The 16823-nt window shown below is 48.7% G+C and overlaps 2 protein-coding genes across 7 annotated transcripts in view; both read right to left on the reverse strand.

The window, feature by feature from the left end:
* Positions 1-2266, reverse strand: part of sh2b2 (SH2B adaptor protein 2) — an 87496-nt gene extending 85230 nt beyond the window's left edge. For 3 of the 6 annotated variants that reach the window (XR_004416049.1, XM_033045564.1, XM_033045559.1), the window contains exon 1: positions 1220-1324. The gene's annotated coding sequence lies outside the window, so the exon portion shown is untranslated. Of the gene's footprint in view, positions 1-1219; positions 1396-2163 lie in introns of those variants that run through there. The other 3 variants (XM_033045562.1, XM_033045560.1, XM_033045563.1) reach the window with 3 other exon arrangements.
* A 6837-nt stretch (positions 2267-9103) lies between these two features.
* Positions 9104-16823, reverse strand: part of cux1 (cut like homeobox 1) — a 445449-nt gene continuing 437729 nt past the window's right edge. Inside the window, exons 22-23 of the mRNA XM_033045571.1 lie at positions 13328-13392; positions 9104-10209 (exon numbers count right to left, since the gene is read on the reverse strand). Of these exons, the coding sequence (XP_032901462.1) occupies positions 10149-10209; positions 13328-13392 (126 nt within the window). The 3' untranslated portion in view covers positions 9104-10148. The remainder of the gene's footprint in view (positions 10210-13327; positions 13393-16823) is intronic.

Consider the following 16823-nt stretch of genomic DNA (forward strand, 5'->3'; position numbering starts at 1 on the left):
TCACAAAGAATAGAGATCAGTGCTGAAAGAGGTCAAAATGTGAGATCTCCAGTGTGCAGATGACACCAGGCTGGAGGAGAGGGAGCGAGGACCGGGTTGGGGGTGGGGGACACCGGGGTTGACGGGCGGGGAAGGTCGTAGGCAGTTGGGAGGGAGGACAGGGTTTGGGGCAGATGGAGGAGTCTGGGGCGGAGGATATGATCGGTGTTGGTGGACCAGGAGGGAGGAGGTGAAGGGAGGGAGGGGGTCCCGGCTGGGCCGGGGACAAGACACAGCCATCCCAGGATAGCCAGCCTCCCGCTTTACATCGGCCGAGTAACCGCTCTCCTGTGCAGCCGCTGCCCGACTGTCAGGTGCAGGAGGAGGCGCTTGAAGGAGCATCTATCTCACAGCCACGGGGTGGGGGAATTCGCCCCGTTTGTCCCGCAACCACCACAACCTGCCGCCGGTTGGAGCATTAAAATCAGCGGCAGGTTTGCGGGGAATCAGCGCCGCTCCCGGACTGGATGTAGAAACCCTCGCCCATGATCCGCTTCACACAGACACGCAAACCCTCACAGACCGCAGTCGCCGTTACTGGAGCCTTCGAGACAAACCCGTGTCGACGATGCGAAATGAGAATCAAAACCGCCTCCACAACCGTCCCCCTCACCTCCTGCCCCCCATCTACTCCTCTCCTCCTGCCCCCCCCCCCCGCCTCCACAACCGTCCCCCTCTCCTCCTGCCCCCCATCTACTCCTCTCCTCCTGCCCCCCCCCCCCCCCCACAACCGTCCCCCTCTCCTCCTGCCCCCCATCTACTCCTCTCCTCCTGCCCCCCCCCCCCCCCCACAACCGTCCCCCTCTCCTCCTGCCCCCCATCTACTCCTCTCCTCCTGCCCCCCCCCCCCCCACAACCGTCCCCCTCTCCTCCTGCCCCCCATCTACTCCTCTCCTCCTGCCCCCCCCCCCCCCCACAACCGTCCCCCTCTCCTCCTGCCCCCCATCTACTCCTCTCCTCCTGCCCCCCATCTACTCCTCTCCTCTCTGTCCCCCCCTCACCCCCGCGCCGTTATCCGCTCCGGGGGTTATCGCTTCCATTTTACCCGCCCCAGATGTGGAGAGCGGCCTCCGCCAGCTGTTGGAGGTGAATCTGACAGCTGTTGCCCCCCCCCCCCCCCCCCGCTGCCGACCACCGGCCTCTCTCCCCCCGGCCGCCGCCGCCTCACTTCTTCCCTCACAGTCGGTGGATCCACCGCCCGTCGCCAGTTACCCGCCGCTGCTGCTGCTGCTGCCCGGCCGGGAGCCGTCGCCACTGGGCTGTACCCCCACCCGCCGCCGGGGCCGTCCCCATCCCCATCGCCATCCCCGCCCAGAGCGCGGCCTCCTCCTCCAGCCCCGCCCCCTGACAACCGAGTAGGGGGCGGGCTCTCGGCGGCGCTGATGGACGCTCGGGACGACCAATGATCATGGAGCCCTGGAGATGGACGTGCGGGCTGCCCAATGGCCAGCGAGCGCTGGGATGATCCGGGGCAATGGGCGGGACAACTGCAAGACCCGCCCCTTCTTGGCCCCTCCCCCCACAGCCGCCTCCGCCCCGGGACCCTCCACCCCAGGACCCACAGCCTCCGTCCCGGGACCCTCCGCCCCAGGACCCACAGCCTCCGTCCCGGGACCCTCCGCCCCGGCACCCTCCGCCCCAGGACCCACAGCCTCCGCCCCGGGACCCTCCGCCCCAGGACCCACAGCCTCCGTCCCGGGACCCTCCGCCCCGGCACCCTCCGCCCCGGCACCCTCCGCCCCAGGACCCACAGCCTCCGCCCCGGGACCCTCCGTCCCAGGACCCACAGCCTCCGCCCCAGGACCCACAGCCTCCGCCCCGGGACCCTTCGTTCCAGGACCCACAACCTCCGGCACAAACGCCTGCATTTACGGAGAATATTTCATGGCCCCAACCCGTCACCACGCAGTTTGCACCGATTCAATGCTCTGTAAACGCCGTTCATATTGTTTGCAAATAGCAGCCGAGGTGCACACAGCAAGCGCTGCCATCACATCAACAGGGATGTGCTGGAGTGGACGGAATGTACCACAGCTCCTCATTCTCTCAAGCAGCGCTGCAACATCCTGTACATCACCTAGAGAGAAAGGAGGAGGCGGGGATTTTGAATTGTTCATCTCCCACCTGGAGAGCAGAAGGCCACGGGTCAACAGCTGGCTTGGCGGATAAACTGGTCCCAGTTCCCTCCATCATCTGACATCCCCGATGTCCGGCGACCGAGAGCTGTTTCAGGGGAGGGGTCCAACCTATTGACCGAGTGCTCTATCCTCGCTCCTCCCACCACTCCGACCCGGGACTGAACCAAGTTACTTTTCACTGAATTTTCATTGCTTGGCCTTTTTTCAAATAGATGCAGCATGGAAACGGGTCTTTCGTCCCACCAAGCCCACACGGATGAGAACGTGGGACAACATACAGTGCGCTCCATAATGTTTGGGACAAAGACCCATCATTTATTTATTTGCCTCTGCACTCCACAATTTGAGATTTGTAATAGAAAATCACATGTGGTTAAAGTGCACATTGTCAGATTTTATTAAAGGGTATTTTTATACATTTTGGTTTCACCATGTAGAAATTACATGTGTTTGTACATAGTCCCCCCCATTTCAGGGCACCATAATGTTTGGGACACATGGCTTCACAGGTGTTTGCAATTGCTCAGGTGTGTTTAAATGCCTCTCCAATGCAGATGTGAGAGAGCTCTCAGCACCTAGTCTTTCCATCACCTTTGGATACTTTTATTGCTGTTTATCAATACGAGGACCAAAGTTGTACCATTGAAAGTCAAATAAGCCATTATGCGACTGGGAAACAAGAATAAAACTGTTAGAGACATCAGCCAAACGGGTTTACCAAAATCAACTATTTGGAACATCATTAAAAAGAAAGAGAGCACTGGTGAGCTTACTAATGACAGAAGAATTCTCTCTATAATAAAGAAAAATCCCCAAATACCGACAGATCAGAAACACTCTTCAGGAATCAGGTGTGGATTTGTGAATGACTACTGTCCGCAGATGATTTCATGAACAGAAATACAGAGGCTACACAGCAAGATGCAAACCACTGGTTAGCCGCAAAAATAGGATGGCCAGGTTACAGTTTGCCAATAAGTACTTAAACGAGCAACCACAGTTCTGGAAAAAGGTCTTGTGGACAGATGAGACGAAGATTAACTTATATCAGAGTGATGACAAGAGCAAAGTATGGAGGAGAGAAGGAACTGCCCAAGATCCAAAGCATACCACCTCATCTGTGGAAAAACATTGGTGGGGGTGTTATGTCCTGAGCATGTATGTCTGCTGAAATCACTGGCTTACATATCTTTTTTATTTATTTATTTTTATTTTTTATTAGAAGCAATTGTACAAGAATAAAACATTCGGCATGTAAAATTATATGATTATTGTACAGCTTCATTTTTAACCTTTTAACCTGAAAAATGAGAGAAAAGAACAAAAGAGGGGAAAAGTGAAAAGATAAGACCCGTAGACTACAAAAGTAGTGCGGCCAAAGAGTGAATAAAGATATAAGAGAGAAGAAAAAAAAAAAAAAAGAGAAAACGAAAACGAAAAAAAAGAAAAAAGTAGAGATATACCTGCCCCTCGTCCTCCCCACCAACCTCACCCAACCCAGAATCGGATTTAAATCCAATTTTGTTTTGCGCCATACTATCCTTGTAAGAATTCGGTAAAGGGTGTCCGTGTCTTGAAAAATTGATCTGTTATTTCTGGCTTACTTATCTTAAAGATCCAAAGCATACCACCTCTTCTGTGAAACACAGTGGTGGGGGTGTTATGACCTGGGCATGTGTGGCTGCTGAAGGTACTGGCTTACTTATCTTAATTGATGATACAACTACTGATGGCAGTAGCATAATGAATTCTGAAGTGTATAGACACATCCTATCTGCTCAAGTTTAAACAAATGCCTCAAAACTCATTGGCCAGCAGTTCATTCTACAGCAAGACAATGATCCCAAACATATTGCTAAAGCAACAAAGGAGTTTTTCAAAGCTAAAAAATGGTACATTCTTGAGTGGCCAAGTCATTCACCCGATCTGAACCCAATTGAGCATGCCTTTTAATTGCTGAAGTGAAAACTGAAAGGGACTAGCCCCCAAAACAGGTATAAGCTAAAGATCGCTGCAATACAGGCCTGGCAGAGCATCACTAGAGAAGACACCCAGCAACTGGTGATGCCCATGAATCGCAGACTTCAAGCAGTCATTGCATACAAAGGATATGCAACAAAATACTAAACATGACTACTTTCATTTACATGATATTGCTGTGTCCGAAACATGGTGCCCTGAAATGGGGGGACTATGTATAAACACTGCTGTAATTTCTCTATGGTGAAACTAAAATGTATAAAAATGGCCTTTATTAAAATCTGACAATGTGCATGTTTTCTATTACAAATCTCAAATTGTGGAGTACAGAGGCAAATAAATAAATGATGTGTCTTTGATCCTAACATTACAGCGGGCACTATGGAACTAGTGTGTAGAGTTTCTCTTTCTCATCCACTCTCCACACACTAGTTCTATATTATCCCACTTTCTCATGCACTCTCCACACATTTGGAGTAATTTGCAGGGGCCAATTAACCTACAAACCCATGGGTATTTGGGATGTGGGAGGAAACCGGTGCACCTGGAGGAAACCCACATGGTCACAGGGAGAAGGTTCAAACTCCACACAGATCATGCCCACTGTCAGGAACGTACCCGGGTCTCTGGTGCTGCAATGCAGCAGCTCTACCAGTGGCGCCACTGTGCCTCCTTCAGTTTCAGTTTAGTTTATTGTCACGTGTACCGAGGTACAGTGAAAAGCTTTTTGTTGCGTACCCTGTGGTATTCGTGGGTGCAAAACCCAATATACTGTGTGTACGCAGCCGGTCGGGCAGCATCTGTGGAGGGAATAGACAGACGACGTTTCGGGCCGGATCTTCAGACTGATGGGCGCTGGACAAAGCCTGGCAAGTCTGGAGCCACAGGAGATGGGCAAGGTCCTCAATGAGTATTTCTTCACTGTATTTACCGAGGAGAAAGACAGTAGGACGGAGGAACTTGGAGCAGTCACTGGACGTGTCATGAGAGCAGTCAGGGTTACCGTCGAGGAAGTACTGAAGGTACTGTCGTGTTTGAAGGTAGACAAATCTCTGGGGCCTGATTAGATAGATCCGAGGACATTGCGGGAAACTAGAGAGGAAATTGCAGGAGCTCTGGTTGAAATTTATGAGTCGTACTTAAATACAGGAGAGGTGCCAGAGAATTAGATGGTGGCAAATGTTGTGCCTCTTTTCAAGAAGGGCTGCAGGTAAAATGCTGGGAACTATAGGCCGGTGAGCTTAGCATTAAGTTGGTAAGTTACTGGAGAGTATTCTGAGAGATAGGATGTGAAGATTTGGATGGGCAAGGGCCGATTAGGGACGGTCAGCATGGTTTTGTGGGAGGTCACAAATCTGATTGATTTTTTTGAAGACGCGACCTTCCTTCCATCAAGGGGATTTATCGCAGTCGCTGCCTCAAAAGGGCTGGCAGTATCATCAAGGACCCACACCATCCTGGCCACACACTCATCTCCCTGCTACCTTCAGGTAGAAGTTACAGAAGCCTGAAGACTGCAACGACCAGGTTCAGGAATAACTACTTCCCCACAGCCATCAGGCTATGAAACTTGCCTCGGACAAAACTCTGAACATTAATAGCCCATTATCTGTTATTTGCACTTTATCAGTTTATTTATTCATGTGTGTATATATTTATATAATGGTATATGGACACACTGATCTGTTTTGTAGTCAATGCCTACTATGTTCTGTTGTGCTGAAGCAAAGCAAGAATTCCATTGTCCCATCAGGGACACATGACAATAAACTCACTTGAATCTTGAATCTCTTGAATCTCAAAAAGTTTGATGAAGGCAGAGCTGTAGATGTTGTGTACATGGACTTTAGTAAAGCGTTCGACAAGGTTCCGCATGGTAGGCTACTCTGCAAGGTTAGATCTCATGGGATCCAAAGAGAGATAGATGAATGGATAACAAATTGGCTCCATGGAAGGAAGCAGAGGGTGATGGTGGAAGGTTGCTTCTCAGACTGGAGGCCTGTGACTAGTGGTGTGCTACAGGATTCGGTGCTGGGCCCATTACTGTTTGTTATCTACATCAATGATTTGGGTGAGAACATACAGGGCAAGATTAGCAAGTTTGCTGATGATACAAAAGTTAGTGGTTTTGCAGATAGTGAAGATGGAAGATGGTTGTGAACGATTGCAGCAGGATCTGGATCGATTGATCAGGTGGGCGATGGAATAGTTGTTGGTATTTAATACAGAGAAGTGTGCGGTGTTGCATTTTGGGACGTCGAACAAGGGCAGAACCTACACAGTAAATGGTAGGCCTCTGGGTAGTGTTGTAGAGCAGAGGGATCTAGGAGTACAGTTGCATGGTTCCATGAAGGTCGAGTAGCAGGTGGTCAAAAAGGCTTTTGGTTCTTTGGCCTTCATCAGTCAGAGTATTGAAGTTGGGAGGTCATGTTGCAGTTGTATAAGATGTTGGTGAGACCGCATTCAGAATATTGTGTTCGGTTCTGGGCACCATGTTATAGGAAAGATATTGTCAAGCTTTACGAGGATGTTGCCAGGACTAGAGGATATGAGCTATAGGGAGAGGTTGAGTAGGCTGGGTCTCTATTCCATGGAGCATAGGAGGATGAGGGGAGATCTTATAGAGGTATACAAAACCATGAGAGGAACAGATCAGGTAGATGCACAGTCTTTTACCTAGAGTAGAAGAATCAAGGACCAGAGGACATAGGTTCAAGGTGAAGGGGAAAAGATTTAATAGGAATCCGATGAGTAACTTTTTCACACAGTTGTGGTTGTATAGAACAAACTGCCAGAGGAGGTAGTTGAGGCTGGGACTATCCCATCATTTAAGAAACAGTTCGACATGTACATGGATAGGACAGGTTTGGAGGGATATGGACCAAGTGCAGGCAAGTGGGAGTAGGGTAACTGGGACATTGTTGGCCGGTGTGGGCGAGTTGGGCCGAAGGGCCTGTTTCCACACTGATTCTAAGTGATGGGTAGATACGGATGAGGGGTGGTGGACAGATGGGTGGAGTAGCTGGCAAAGCGGGAGATGAAAAGGACACAATTGTGTCAGATAAGGGAAGAGGAGGGGTGGAGGGATAGATCGAGGTGGAAGTGTGGCACAGTAAATGAGGTGTTGTTCGTCCAGTTTTAGTCTGGTCCCATTCTGGTAATGGAGGAGACCAAAGAGAGAAGTTAAAGAGGTTAGTATGGAAAGGGCAATTAACCAGGAGACTCAGCAGGTCTCTAGCAGACCGAGCACCAGTGTTTGATGATACAATTGACTAGTGTACGCTTGGATTGGGCGATGTAAAGGAAGGCCACATCTGGAGCACAAGACACAGTTGGAAAAGATGCATGTGAACCTCTGACCTACTTGGAAGGGTAGCAGGAGATCTTGGATTGAAGTTAGAGAGGTTTAGATGTGTGAGAAGAATAAGGGGTCGGCTATTTAGGACTCTGACAAGGAAAAACTTTTCATGAGTCTGCGGAATTCTCTGCCACAGAAGGCAGTGGAGGCCAATTTACTGGACGTATTCAAGAGAGAATTAGGATATAGCTCTTAAGGCTAATGGAATCAAGGGACATGGAGAGAAAGCAGGAACGGGGTACTAATTTTGGATGATCAGCCATGATCAGGGGTCAAGGAAAGAGCGTTCACGTCGTGGCCGTTTCCACCAATCTTTCAAGTTCAAGTGAGTTTATTGTCATGTGTCCCTGACAGGACAATGAAATTCTTGCTTTGCTTTCCACCACTACGCACAAGCGCAAGACACCATTGTATGCAGATGCCGAGAAGTGTGTTCAGCTCTGGCCGAACTATTTCTAATCATGTGATGTGGACTCAATAAGAAGAAGCCATGATCATATAAATGGCGGTGCTGGCTCGATGAGACAAATGGCTACTCCTGCACCTATTTTCCATGTTTCTATGTTACAGCACCCTTTCGAGTGAGTGCCAACAAACACCTCACGTTAACATCTGTCAGTCGAGGTGCCACATGATGGATGCATTATTGAAGTATACTCACCCATACAGGGCAAGTACACAGCAGGATCCCAGGGTCTTCAACCGATGACAGGTCCAGCAATGTTGATCAGTCTGGAAAACGCTTTGGAATGGAATCATGTTCTCGGAGAGTGGGGCCAAGCCACTCCAGTAGGCCTGGCTCACCCACTGCAGGTGTCGATGGGACCCGTGCCGCAAGAGTGAGGATGGGGCCGGAGAGTGGGTAAGGTTGTTGGAGAGCCATGGCGGGGGGAGGGAGCCCGCCGAGAACAAAGGGGGGCCCGGCAGTCAGTGGGGGAGGTACCATGTGCGACGGCAGACAGTAGATAGGATTGTTCGGTGAAATTTTTGAACTTTGTCAGCGCCAGAACGTGGCGATATTTACGTACTCCCTCGGTGAGGTCCGTTACAAAATTTTACTGGGATATATACAAAACCAAGCATTTCACTGTACCTAGGTACATGTGACAAATATGTATCATCGAATCTCACCTTAACGCAGCCTTGTTTGACACTGCATCTTCCTTGTAGCACTCAATGTCATGCTGTCCATGCCCTCCACTCCACTCCACCAGCAGCTCAGACGTGTGAGTGTTATATATGATCATGGCGCACTTGTTTGTAACAAAGCTGTGCACACATTCTGTTCAAAACTCCTTTCAAATGTTAGGCTTAAGTGAAGTGTACCATTTCAGGCATTAACTGCTCTCCCAGCTGCCTTTAGAGATACAGCGCACAAACGGGCCCTTTGATCCACCGAGGCTGCACCGACCAGCAATCACCCCGACTAACACTATCCTGCACACTAGGGACAATTTGCAATTTTTACCAAAGCCAATTAACCTACAAACGCGTATGTCTTTGGCATGGTAGGGGATTTGTAGCATTTAGGAAGTCAACATGGAACCTGAACGCAAACCAAAGCTGAAATAAACCAAGCAACATTCCATCATTGATGCAAAGCACTTTATTCAAACTTAAAGCTTTAATTCTTTCACCCAGAACACGTGCAGCAGAAGGATGAGTGATCAAAAATAACACCAGAGTTTAAGACAAACTCCCAGCCCATTGGTAGGGGATACATTGGTCTTGCTAGATTCAGATTCACCACTGGAAAACAATATGGGCTGACTTTCAGTAGCCAGAGACCCATTCTATCAGTTTATGGTAAATAATCAAATAATTTAGCAAATAATACGCACCAATTAACAATCTCGCCAGGGAAAATAAGAATCATGAATTAACAAGTTAACATCGAGCATATTTGTAAAATTCAGCATCAGATTTAGATTCTAACAATGAAACCTGGGAGCTTTCAGTAAGCTCAATATCCTCTCCACTATCCATCAACTAAATCTGTTAAAAAGCAAATCAAAACTCTTAATTATTTCACAAAGCATTATTAATTATATTTCTATGTTACTTGTTGTAACTACAAGGTGAGTGAGAGCTAGAAATTTGTCAGGATTGCTTACAGATGGGCAGACCTGTGGGGTAAATCCCACACAAACCATCAGTAATTCAAAGATAGACACAAAATGCTGCAGTATCTCAGCGGGACAGGCAGCATCCCTGGATAGAAGGAATGGGTGACATTTTGGGTCGAGATGTCATGGGTCCCATTCCTATACTCCAGAGATGCTGCCTTTCCCGCTGAGTTACTCCAGCAGTTTGTGTCTCTCTCCGGTGTAAACCTGCATCTGCAGTTCCTTCCTACACCATCAGTAATTCACCTTTGCAATATTCATCAATGGCTACATTCTAGCAGGGTTACACTGTTTACGGAGCGAGACAGGAAAAGCACAGCGATTATATTCCACAACAATCAGTTTCTCTATTAATGGAGGGAAACAGAAAGAGAATATAGTTATGCTGATTCATCAAAAGTAATTCCATGATAATTGAAATTTAAAGCAGAGCTTGACTATTAGTGTGTGATGAGACTTCACCCAAGGTGAGACTGCAGGTGCCCTGGCTGGACACAATCCTCCCCTTCACTGCCACATTTCCTTTTCGTTTCCATTCTCATGGAACTTGTGCAGGTGATCGGAATATCTGGAAAAAAAACCAAAGAATCTAAATTACCAGCAACTCCCGAACTTCAATGCCTGAGATTGGGCACATGACAGGCTCGAAGGGCATCTAAAGTGTTAAAATGGACATCATTTCTGATAAAAGATAGAAACAAACTGGAGTAACTCAGTGGGTTAGGCAGCATCGCTAGAGAAAATGGACGGGTGGCATTCTGAGTCGGGCCCTTCCTCAGACTCAGTGCTGACAAGCAGGGTTAGGGTTAGGGTTAGGGTAACTTTGACCAGTCAACCTGTCCAGAAGTTATTTAAAGAGAAATCGTCAAGAAAATAGAAGGGAAGGCACTGAAGGTGTTTTTACAGACCATCTGATCGTCTGAAGAAGGGTCTCGACCTGAAACGTCACCCATTCCTTCTCTCAAGAGATGCTGCCTGTCCCGCTGAGTTACGCCAGCATTTTGTGTCTACCATCTAATCGCTGAAACTGATTTAATACAGGCTATTCATTTTTAACGAACACAAGGAAAAATTCCACCAGTAAAAGGAAATTCAACTATAAACTGGTTGTTACAAAGATACAGTGCCTTTGTGGGTGAGCAGGTGGAAAATAGTGTATAGGAGGAGGCATTTTTAAAGGTGCGATTGACAGATTCTTGATCAGTACGGATGTCAAATGTTATGGGGAGAAGGCAGGAGAATGGGGTTGAGAGGGCAAAATAGATCAACCATGATTGAATGGCGGAGTAGACTCAATGGTCCAAATGGTGTAATTGTCCTCCTATGATTTATGAACTTACGAGTTGGATCTCCATGAAAGAATCTACAGGAGTTCCATAAAGGTTCATCTGATTGGGGATGAGACTGGGTAATCATGCTCTCTTGTTTGAGAAGAATGAGAGATGATTTGAATGAACCAGCGAACATACTTAAGGCACTGAATATGGAAAATACAGCAATGATGTTCCTCCCTGCCTCAGGGCCACAGTCTCAGAACAGAGACAAGGCAACATTTCTTTAACCTGTACACAAAGGGCTGAGGAGGCAGTTGTGGACTATAATCCAGTGTCATTGATAGGTTTTTGGACATAAACGAGTTAATATGGAGTTTGTGCAAGAGAGTGTGTTGATGTAGATCGATCATGATGTTATTGAGAAGCCAGATGTGCTCTGCTTCCGGATCTTTTGTTCAGAATCCACCCCACTTGGCAATGCCCGTGAACAATGTTTTACTCAACACTTGCACTCTCTCCATTAGCTTCCCTACCACTGACGTGAGGCTCACTGGCCTCTTGTTCCCTGGATTCTCTCCACTTCCCTTCTTAAACAAAGGAACAACATTGGCTATTCTCCAGTCCACCAGGACCTTGCCTGTGACTAGAGAAGAAACAACGATCCTGGTCAAGGCTCCCGCAATCTCCTCTCTTGCCTCCCTCAATAACTTGGGGTAAATCCCATCAGGCCCTGGGGACATATCCACCTTAATGCTCACCAGGAATCTCAGTGAGATTCCCAATCTCAAACTGCCCCGGCACATTTGTATTCTCCACACTGATCTCGCTGTCCTCTAAGTCCTCCTCAGTGACCAAGCGTAGACTCAGCAAATGTTTTACTGAACATTTGAGCTTTGTCTGCCAAGACCTACTGGATGTGTTCAAAAGGGAACTGCAGATGCTGGAATATCGAAGGTACACACAATTGCTGGGGAAACTCAGCGGGTGCAGCAGCATCTATGGAGCGAAGGAAATAGGCGACGTTTCGGGCCGAAACCCTTCTTCAGACTTACTGGATGTCTGGGTTGTGAACCATTTTAACTCACTTCAGCTGGAGGGCGTGAGGGGATGTGAATGAATGAATGAATGAATGAGGGGATGTGAGGGAGCGACCTTTCACCCAGAGTGTGGTTGGAATGTGGTACACATTGTCAGAGAGGACGGTAGAGGCAGAAATATATTTTGAATCATCAGGTCAAGGTAGAACACACTGCTTGTGATCATAACTTGTCCGAAATGTGTAGGAAGGAACTGCAGATGTTGGTTTAAACCGTAGACATAAAAAGCTGGAGTAACTCAGCGGCACAGGCAGCATCTCTGGAGAGACGGAATGGGGGACGTTTCGGGTGGAGACCCTTCTTCAGATTGAGAGTCAGGGGAGTGGGAGACAGAGATATGGAAGGGTAAGGTGTGAAAATGACAGATCAAAGCAGACGATGATAAGGAAATGTAGCATGGTTCATTGGTGGCTGAGGGGAAGGTGACAAGGAGGCAGACAGTGAAACTAGTCGGACAACTAGGATGGGGGAGGGACGGCGAGAGAGAAAAGCAGGGTTACTTGAAATTAGAGAAATCAATATCATACCGCTGGGGTGTAAGCTGCGCAAGTGAAATATGAGGTACTGTTTCTCCAATTTGTGTTAGGCCTCACTCTGACAGTGGTGGAGGCCCAGGACAGAAAGGTCAACGGGAGGGGGAGTGTGTAGGATGTGTAGATGGGTCTGATGGTGGGCATGCTCACAGTGGGCCTGTGCTGCAGGATTCCCAGCCATGAAGTGAGACTCAGGCAGCCGGGCTTTTGTTTATAACAAAGGCAAGGAATCCGAGTTGATCCAATTGTGTAGATTATCCCAGAATATAATTTCCCAATTCCACTGAAAATGCCGGCGAGGAAGGAAGTCTGGAAGCACTGTTGTCCCTGCGGAGCAGCTGAGAGGGTAGAATTACTGGGAAGGTCTCTGCGGGGGAATTGTAAATGAGAACAAGAGACATTTGAGAGCACTGCCCCAGGTGCAGTGACCCATGGAAAAGGCCATTAGATTTTACTGCATTTCCTGCTCTTGAAACATAGTACATTCTTCGATTAACTTCCCAACATAAACAACCTGATGACTTTCATCTTCTGATTTACCTGCTTTCAATCAACTTTCTTTTGGCATCTGATTTATTTACAAATGAACTCAGTGGCGTTATTTATGCTGCTTCCACCGTTCTTCCTGCTGCGCTTTGTACAGCAACAATCCTGATATGCAGAAAGCCTGTGAGAAGGTCAAGGACTAAGCTTTGGGCCGCAGTGAGGAAGCTCCCATGCTTCCCAGGGTCCCAGGGTCACCCGATGCACCTCCCCCCGCAGGTCTCCGGTGAAATACTCACTTCTTTGCACAATAGGTGGCACAGTCTCGGCCCACACTCTCACTCCAAGCCACCTTGTACAGCACCTGGAAAACAAAGGACATCACTAGAGTCTTACTCTCGGTACGTGGAGAAAAAACACCTGCTCGACCCCAATAACCCTGAAATACTGCAAATATCATATATCCAGAAAGCCTGCGTGAACCTCAGGGAAGGAAACAGGATGTCGGAAGGAGGATGGAGGTGAGTTACAAAACGATTACGTTACATCTGTATTCACCCAGGAGAATACTTGGAGGACAGCGAGATCAGTGTGCAGCGAGATCAAGGTGGTGCAGCGGTAGAGTTGCTGCCTTACAGCGTCAGAGACCCGGGTTCCATGCTGACCACGGGTGCTGTCTGTACTGAGTTTGTACGTTCTCCCCGTGGGTTTTCTCCGGGTGCTCCGGTTTCCTCCCACACTCCAAAGACGTACAAGCTTGTAGGTTAATTGGCTTCAGTAAAATTGTAAATTGTCCCCAGTGTGTGTAGGACAGTAGTACGGGGTGTTCGCTGGTCAGCACGGACTCGTGGGTCAAAGGGCCTGTAACCATATCTCTAAACTAAATACAAATATGTTTAAAAATGCAAATATAGGACATTTGGAGATCGAGGGAGCTGGGGCTCTTGAAGAGCATTAAGGTGGATGTCCCCAGGGCCTGATCCATCCCAGGTTATTGAGGAAGGCAAGAGAGGAGATTGCAGGGGCCTTGACGGGGACCTCTGCTGTTATATAAATGACCGGGATGTAAATGTAGATAGGTTAGGCAGTAGGTCTGCTGACAATGCCAAAACTGGAGGAGTTGCAGACAGTGAGGAAGGCTGTCAGAAGGTGCAGTGGGATTTAGAACAGCTGCAGAAAAGGGCAGAACAATGGCAGATGGAGTTTAACCCGAGCAAGTGTGAGGTGATGCTGAATGAAAGGGGAAAGTATACCATTAATGGCGTGACAGCATTGATGTGCAGAGGGATCGTGAAGTCCAAGTTCATAGCTCACTGAAGGGGCAGCACAAATAGATAGGGTGGTAAAGAAGGCGTATGGTTTGCTTGCCTTCATTGCTAGGGGCGTTGAAGATAAAAGTCAGGATGTCATGATGCAGCTCCATGGGACTGTGGTTAGGCCACATTTGGAGTCTTGCATGTAGTTCCGGTCACCCCATTACAGGGAAGATGTGGAGGTGTTAATTCTGGCCAAATTGGAGAGGCTAGACTTTAAAATGGGGTAAAAGCTTCAGGGCTGCTGGAAGATTTGGTCAATTTGGAATTGCTCTCTGCAGAACTGGGACAAGCTGCGGAGTGGTGCCAGTTTGTCTAGAGCCTAGATACAAGCTGCAAGGTAAAGAATAAGAACATCTGCAGACCCTGCCAATTAGGTACAAAATGCATAGAATGGATCGGATGACTGCAAACCAGCCATACACCTTGTAAATAATTATAAACAATGTTGCAGAGTTCTACTTTGCCGAGTGTTAGTTGGATGAGGTGTTGAGCCTTGTCTGGGTTTCTTGCAGATCAGGGTAAATGTGGCAATGTTTGGTTCCTTGAGAAGTCCTGTTTGAATACAATGTATTAAGCTGCTGTATTATTGTGTTCGGGAAATGTCTGTTATGTATGGGATTAATCAATATCTGTAATTGGATTGTAAAGAGACCACCCCCATGTGGTTCGGCCCCTCGAGGTCCCAGGACCTATAAAGGTCCGCTGTCACCAGGTCCTGCGTTGATCTTCTGGGAGAGGGCTTGGGACTGCGTGACCTTCTGGAGTGTCGCTGTATGAGCGAGGCCGAAAGGGCTTGATCAGGCAGGTACGAGGATCGAACCCGCGGTGGGATAGGTACAGTAGTTGAACTGTAATTGTGTTTTGTTAAAATAAAGATTCGTTGATCAAGTGCTTGATTCAGTGATTTTTACCAGTTTACCAGGATGCTGCCTGGATTAGAGGGTTTAGAAACATAGAAAATAGATGATGGAGGAGGCCATTCAGCCCTTCGAGCCAGCACCGCCATTCATTGTGATCATGGCTGATCGTCCCCTATCAATAACCCGTGCCTGCCTTCTCCCCATATCCCTTGACTCCACTAGACCCTAGAGCTCTATCTAACTCTCTCTTAAATCCATCCAGTGATATGGCCTCCACTGCCCTCTGTGGCAGGGAATTCCATAACTTCACAACTCTCTGGGAGAAAAAGTTTTTTCTCACCTCAGTCTTAAATGACCTCCCCTTTATTCTAAGACTGTGGCCCCTGGTTCTGGACTCGCCCAACATAGGGAACAATTTTCCTGCATCTAGCTTCTCCAGTCCATTTATAATTTTACTTCGGAGTCACGTGAGTGACTACGTGAAGAACCCCGCCAGGAAGCATGCGTGTCATATCGCTACACGCATTGCAACGAGTCACAGCAGGGGGAACGACGTTCCCCTTAGCGGCAGAATTTGAAAGCCGGGAACAGCAGGTAAGGAGACTCTGCGTTCCTTCCACTTACCTTACAGGTGGAGACATGGACCAGATCCACGAAGGCTGCGAAAAAGCTGGCGGGGGAGAACCGCGGAGTTGCGGGCAGCCGCAGCAGCAGCCAACGGCACGCCAATCTCCCGAAATGGGAACAGCTGTGCCCGACTTCGCTCCCGCACCGGCGAAGCCGGGCGGGAAAGCGAAGCAAAAAACGGACCGAATGCCAGACTCCGATGAGTCTGACTTTGAGCAGCCGCGAGCGGCCAGTGCCTGTGAGCACCGGGGCCGGTTGGAGCGGCTGCAGGATGACGAGCAGCCGCGAGCGGCCAGTGCCCGTAAGCACCGGGGCCGGTTGGAGCGGCTGCAGGATGGGGAGCAGCCGCGAGCGGCCAGTGCCCGTGAGCATTGGAGCCGGTTGGAGCTGCTGCAGGATCAGGAGCAGCCGCGAGTGGCCTATGCCCGAGAGCATAAGAGCCAGTTGGAGCGGCTGCTGGAGGAAATACTCCAAAGTGGCAGGCTCCGGGAGATGGAGGCTAGCCACAGTGGGCAATTAGTAACCCCCACAGCAGTACCCCTTGTGGGGCTGCACAGTGTCTCTCCCTCATCAGAGGAGAGCACGGAGGGTCAATTCTGGGCTGACCCTGAAGAGGGCAGTGCACATACCCCCAGTATGCCTGGGGTGACAGAAAACATGCTGGACATGGTGTCCCAGTTTATCCAACCAGACCAAACTGGCCAAGACCTGGAGCCGAAAATAGCGGCAAGCATTGACTATATGTCATTTAACCAACTGCAGGCACTGGCTTGCAGCGAAATCATTGACATCACCAAACCATCCATTAGACTGGTAGCTAGAATAATTGAGAAAATAGTGGCTGCATTTCCAGCCACACAATTTGGACCTTTACACTATCGAAATTTACAGAGAGCAAAAATAAGAGCACTCAAAATTAATGGTGGCCATTTTGACAGACCAATGAAGCTACCAACAGAGGCCATAATGAAACTAAAATGGTGGGAACACAA

Source organism: Amblyraja radiata, chromosome 28, assembly GCF_010909765.2.
Source record: "Amblyraja radiata isolate CabotCenter1 chromosome 28, sAmbRad1.1.pri, whole genome shotgun sequence".
Classification (NCBI taxonomy): domain Eukaryota; kingdom Metazoa; phylum Chordata; class Chondrichthyes; order Rajiformes; family Rajidae; genus Amblyraja; species Amblyraja radiata.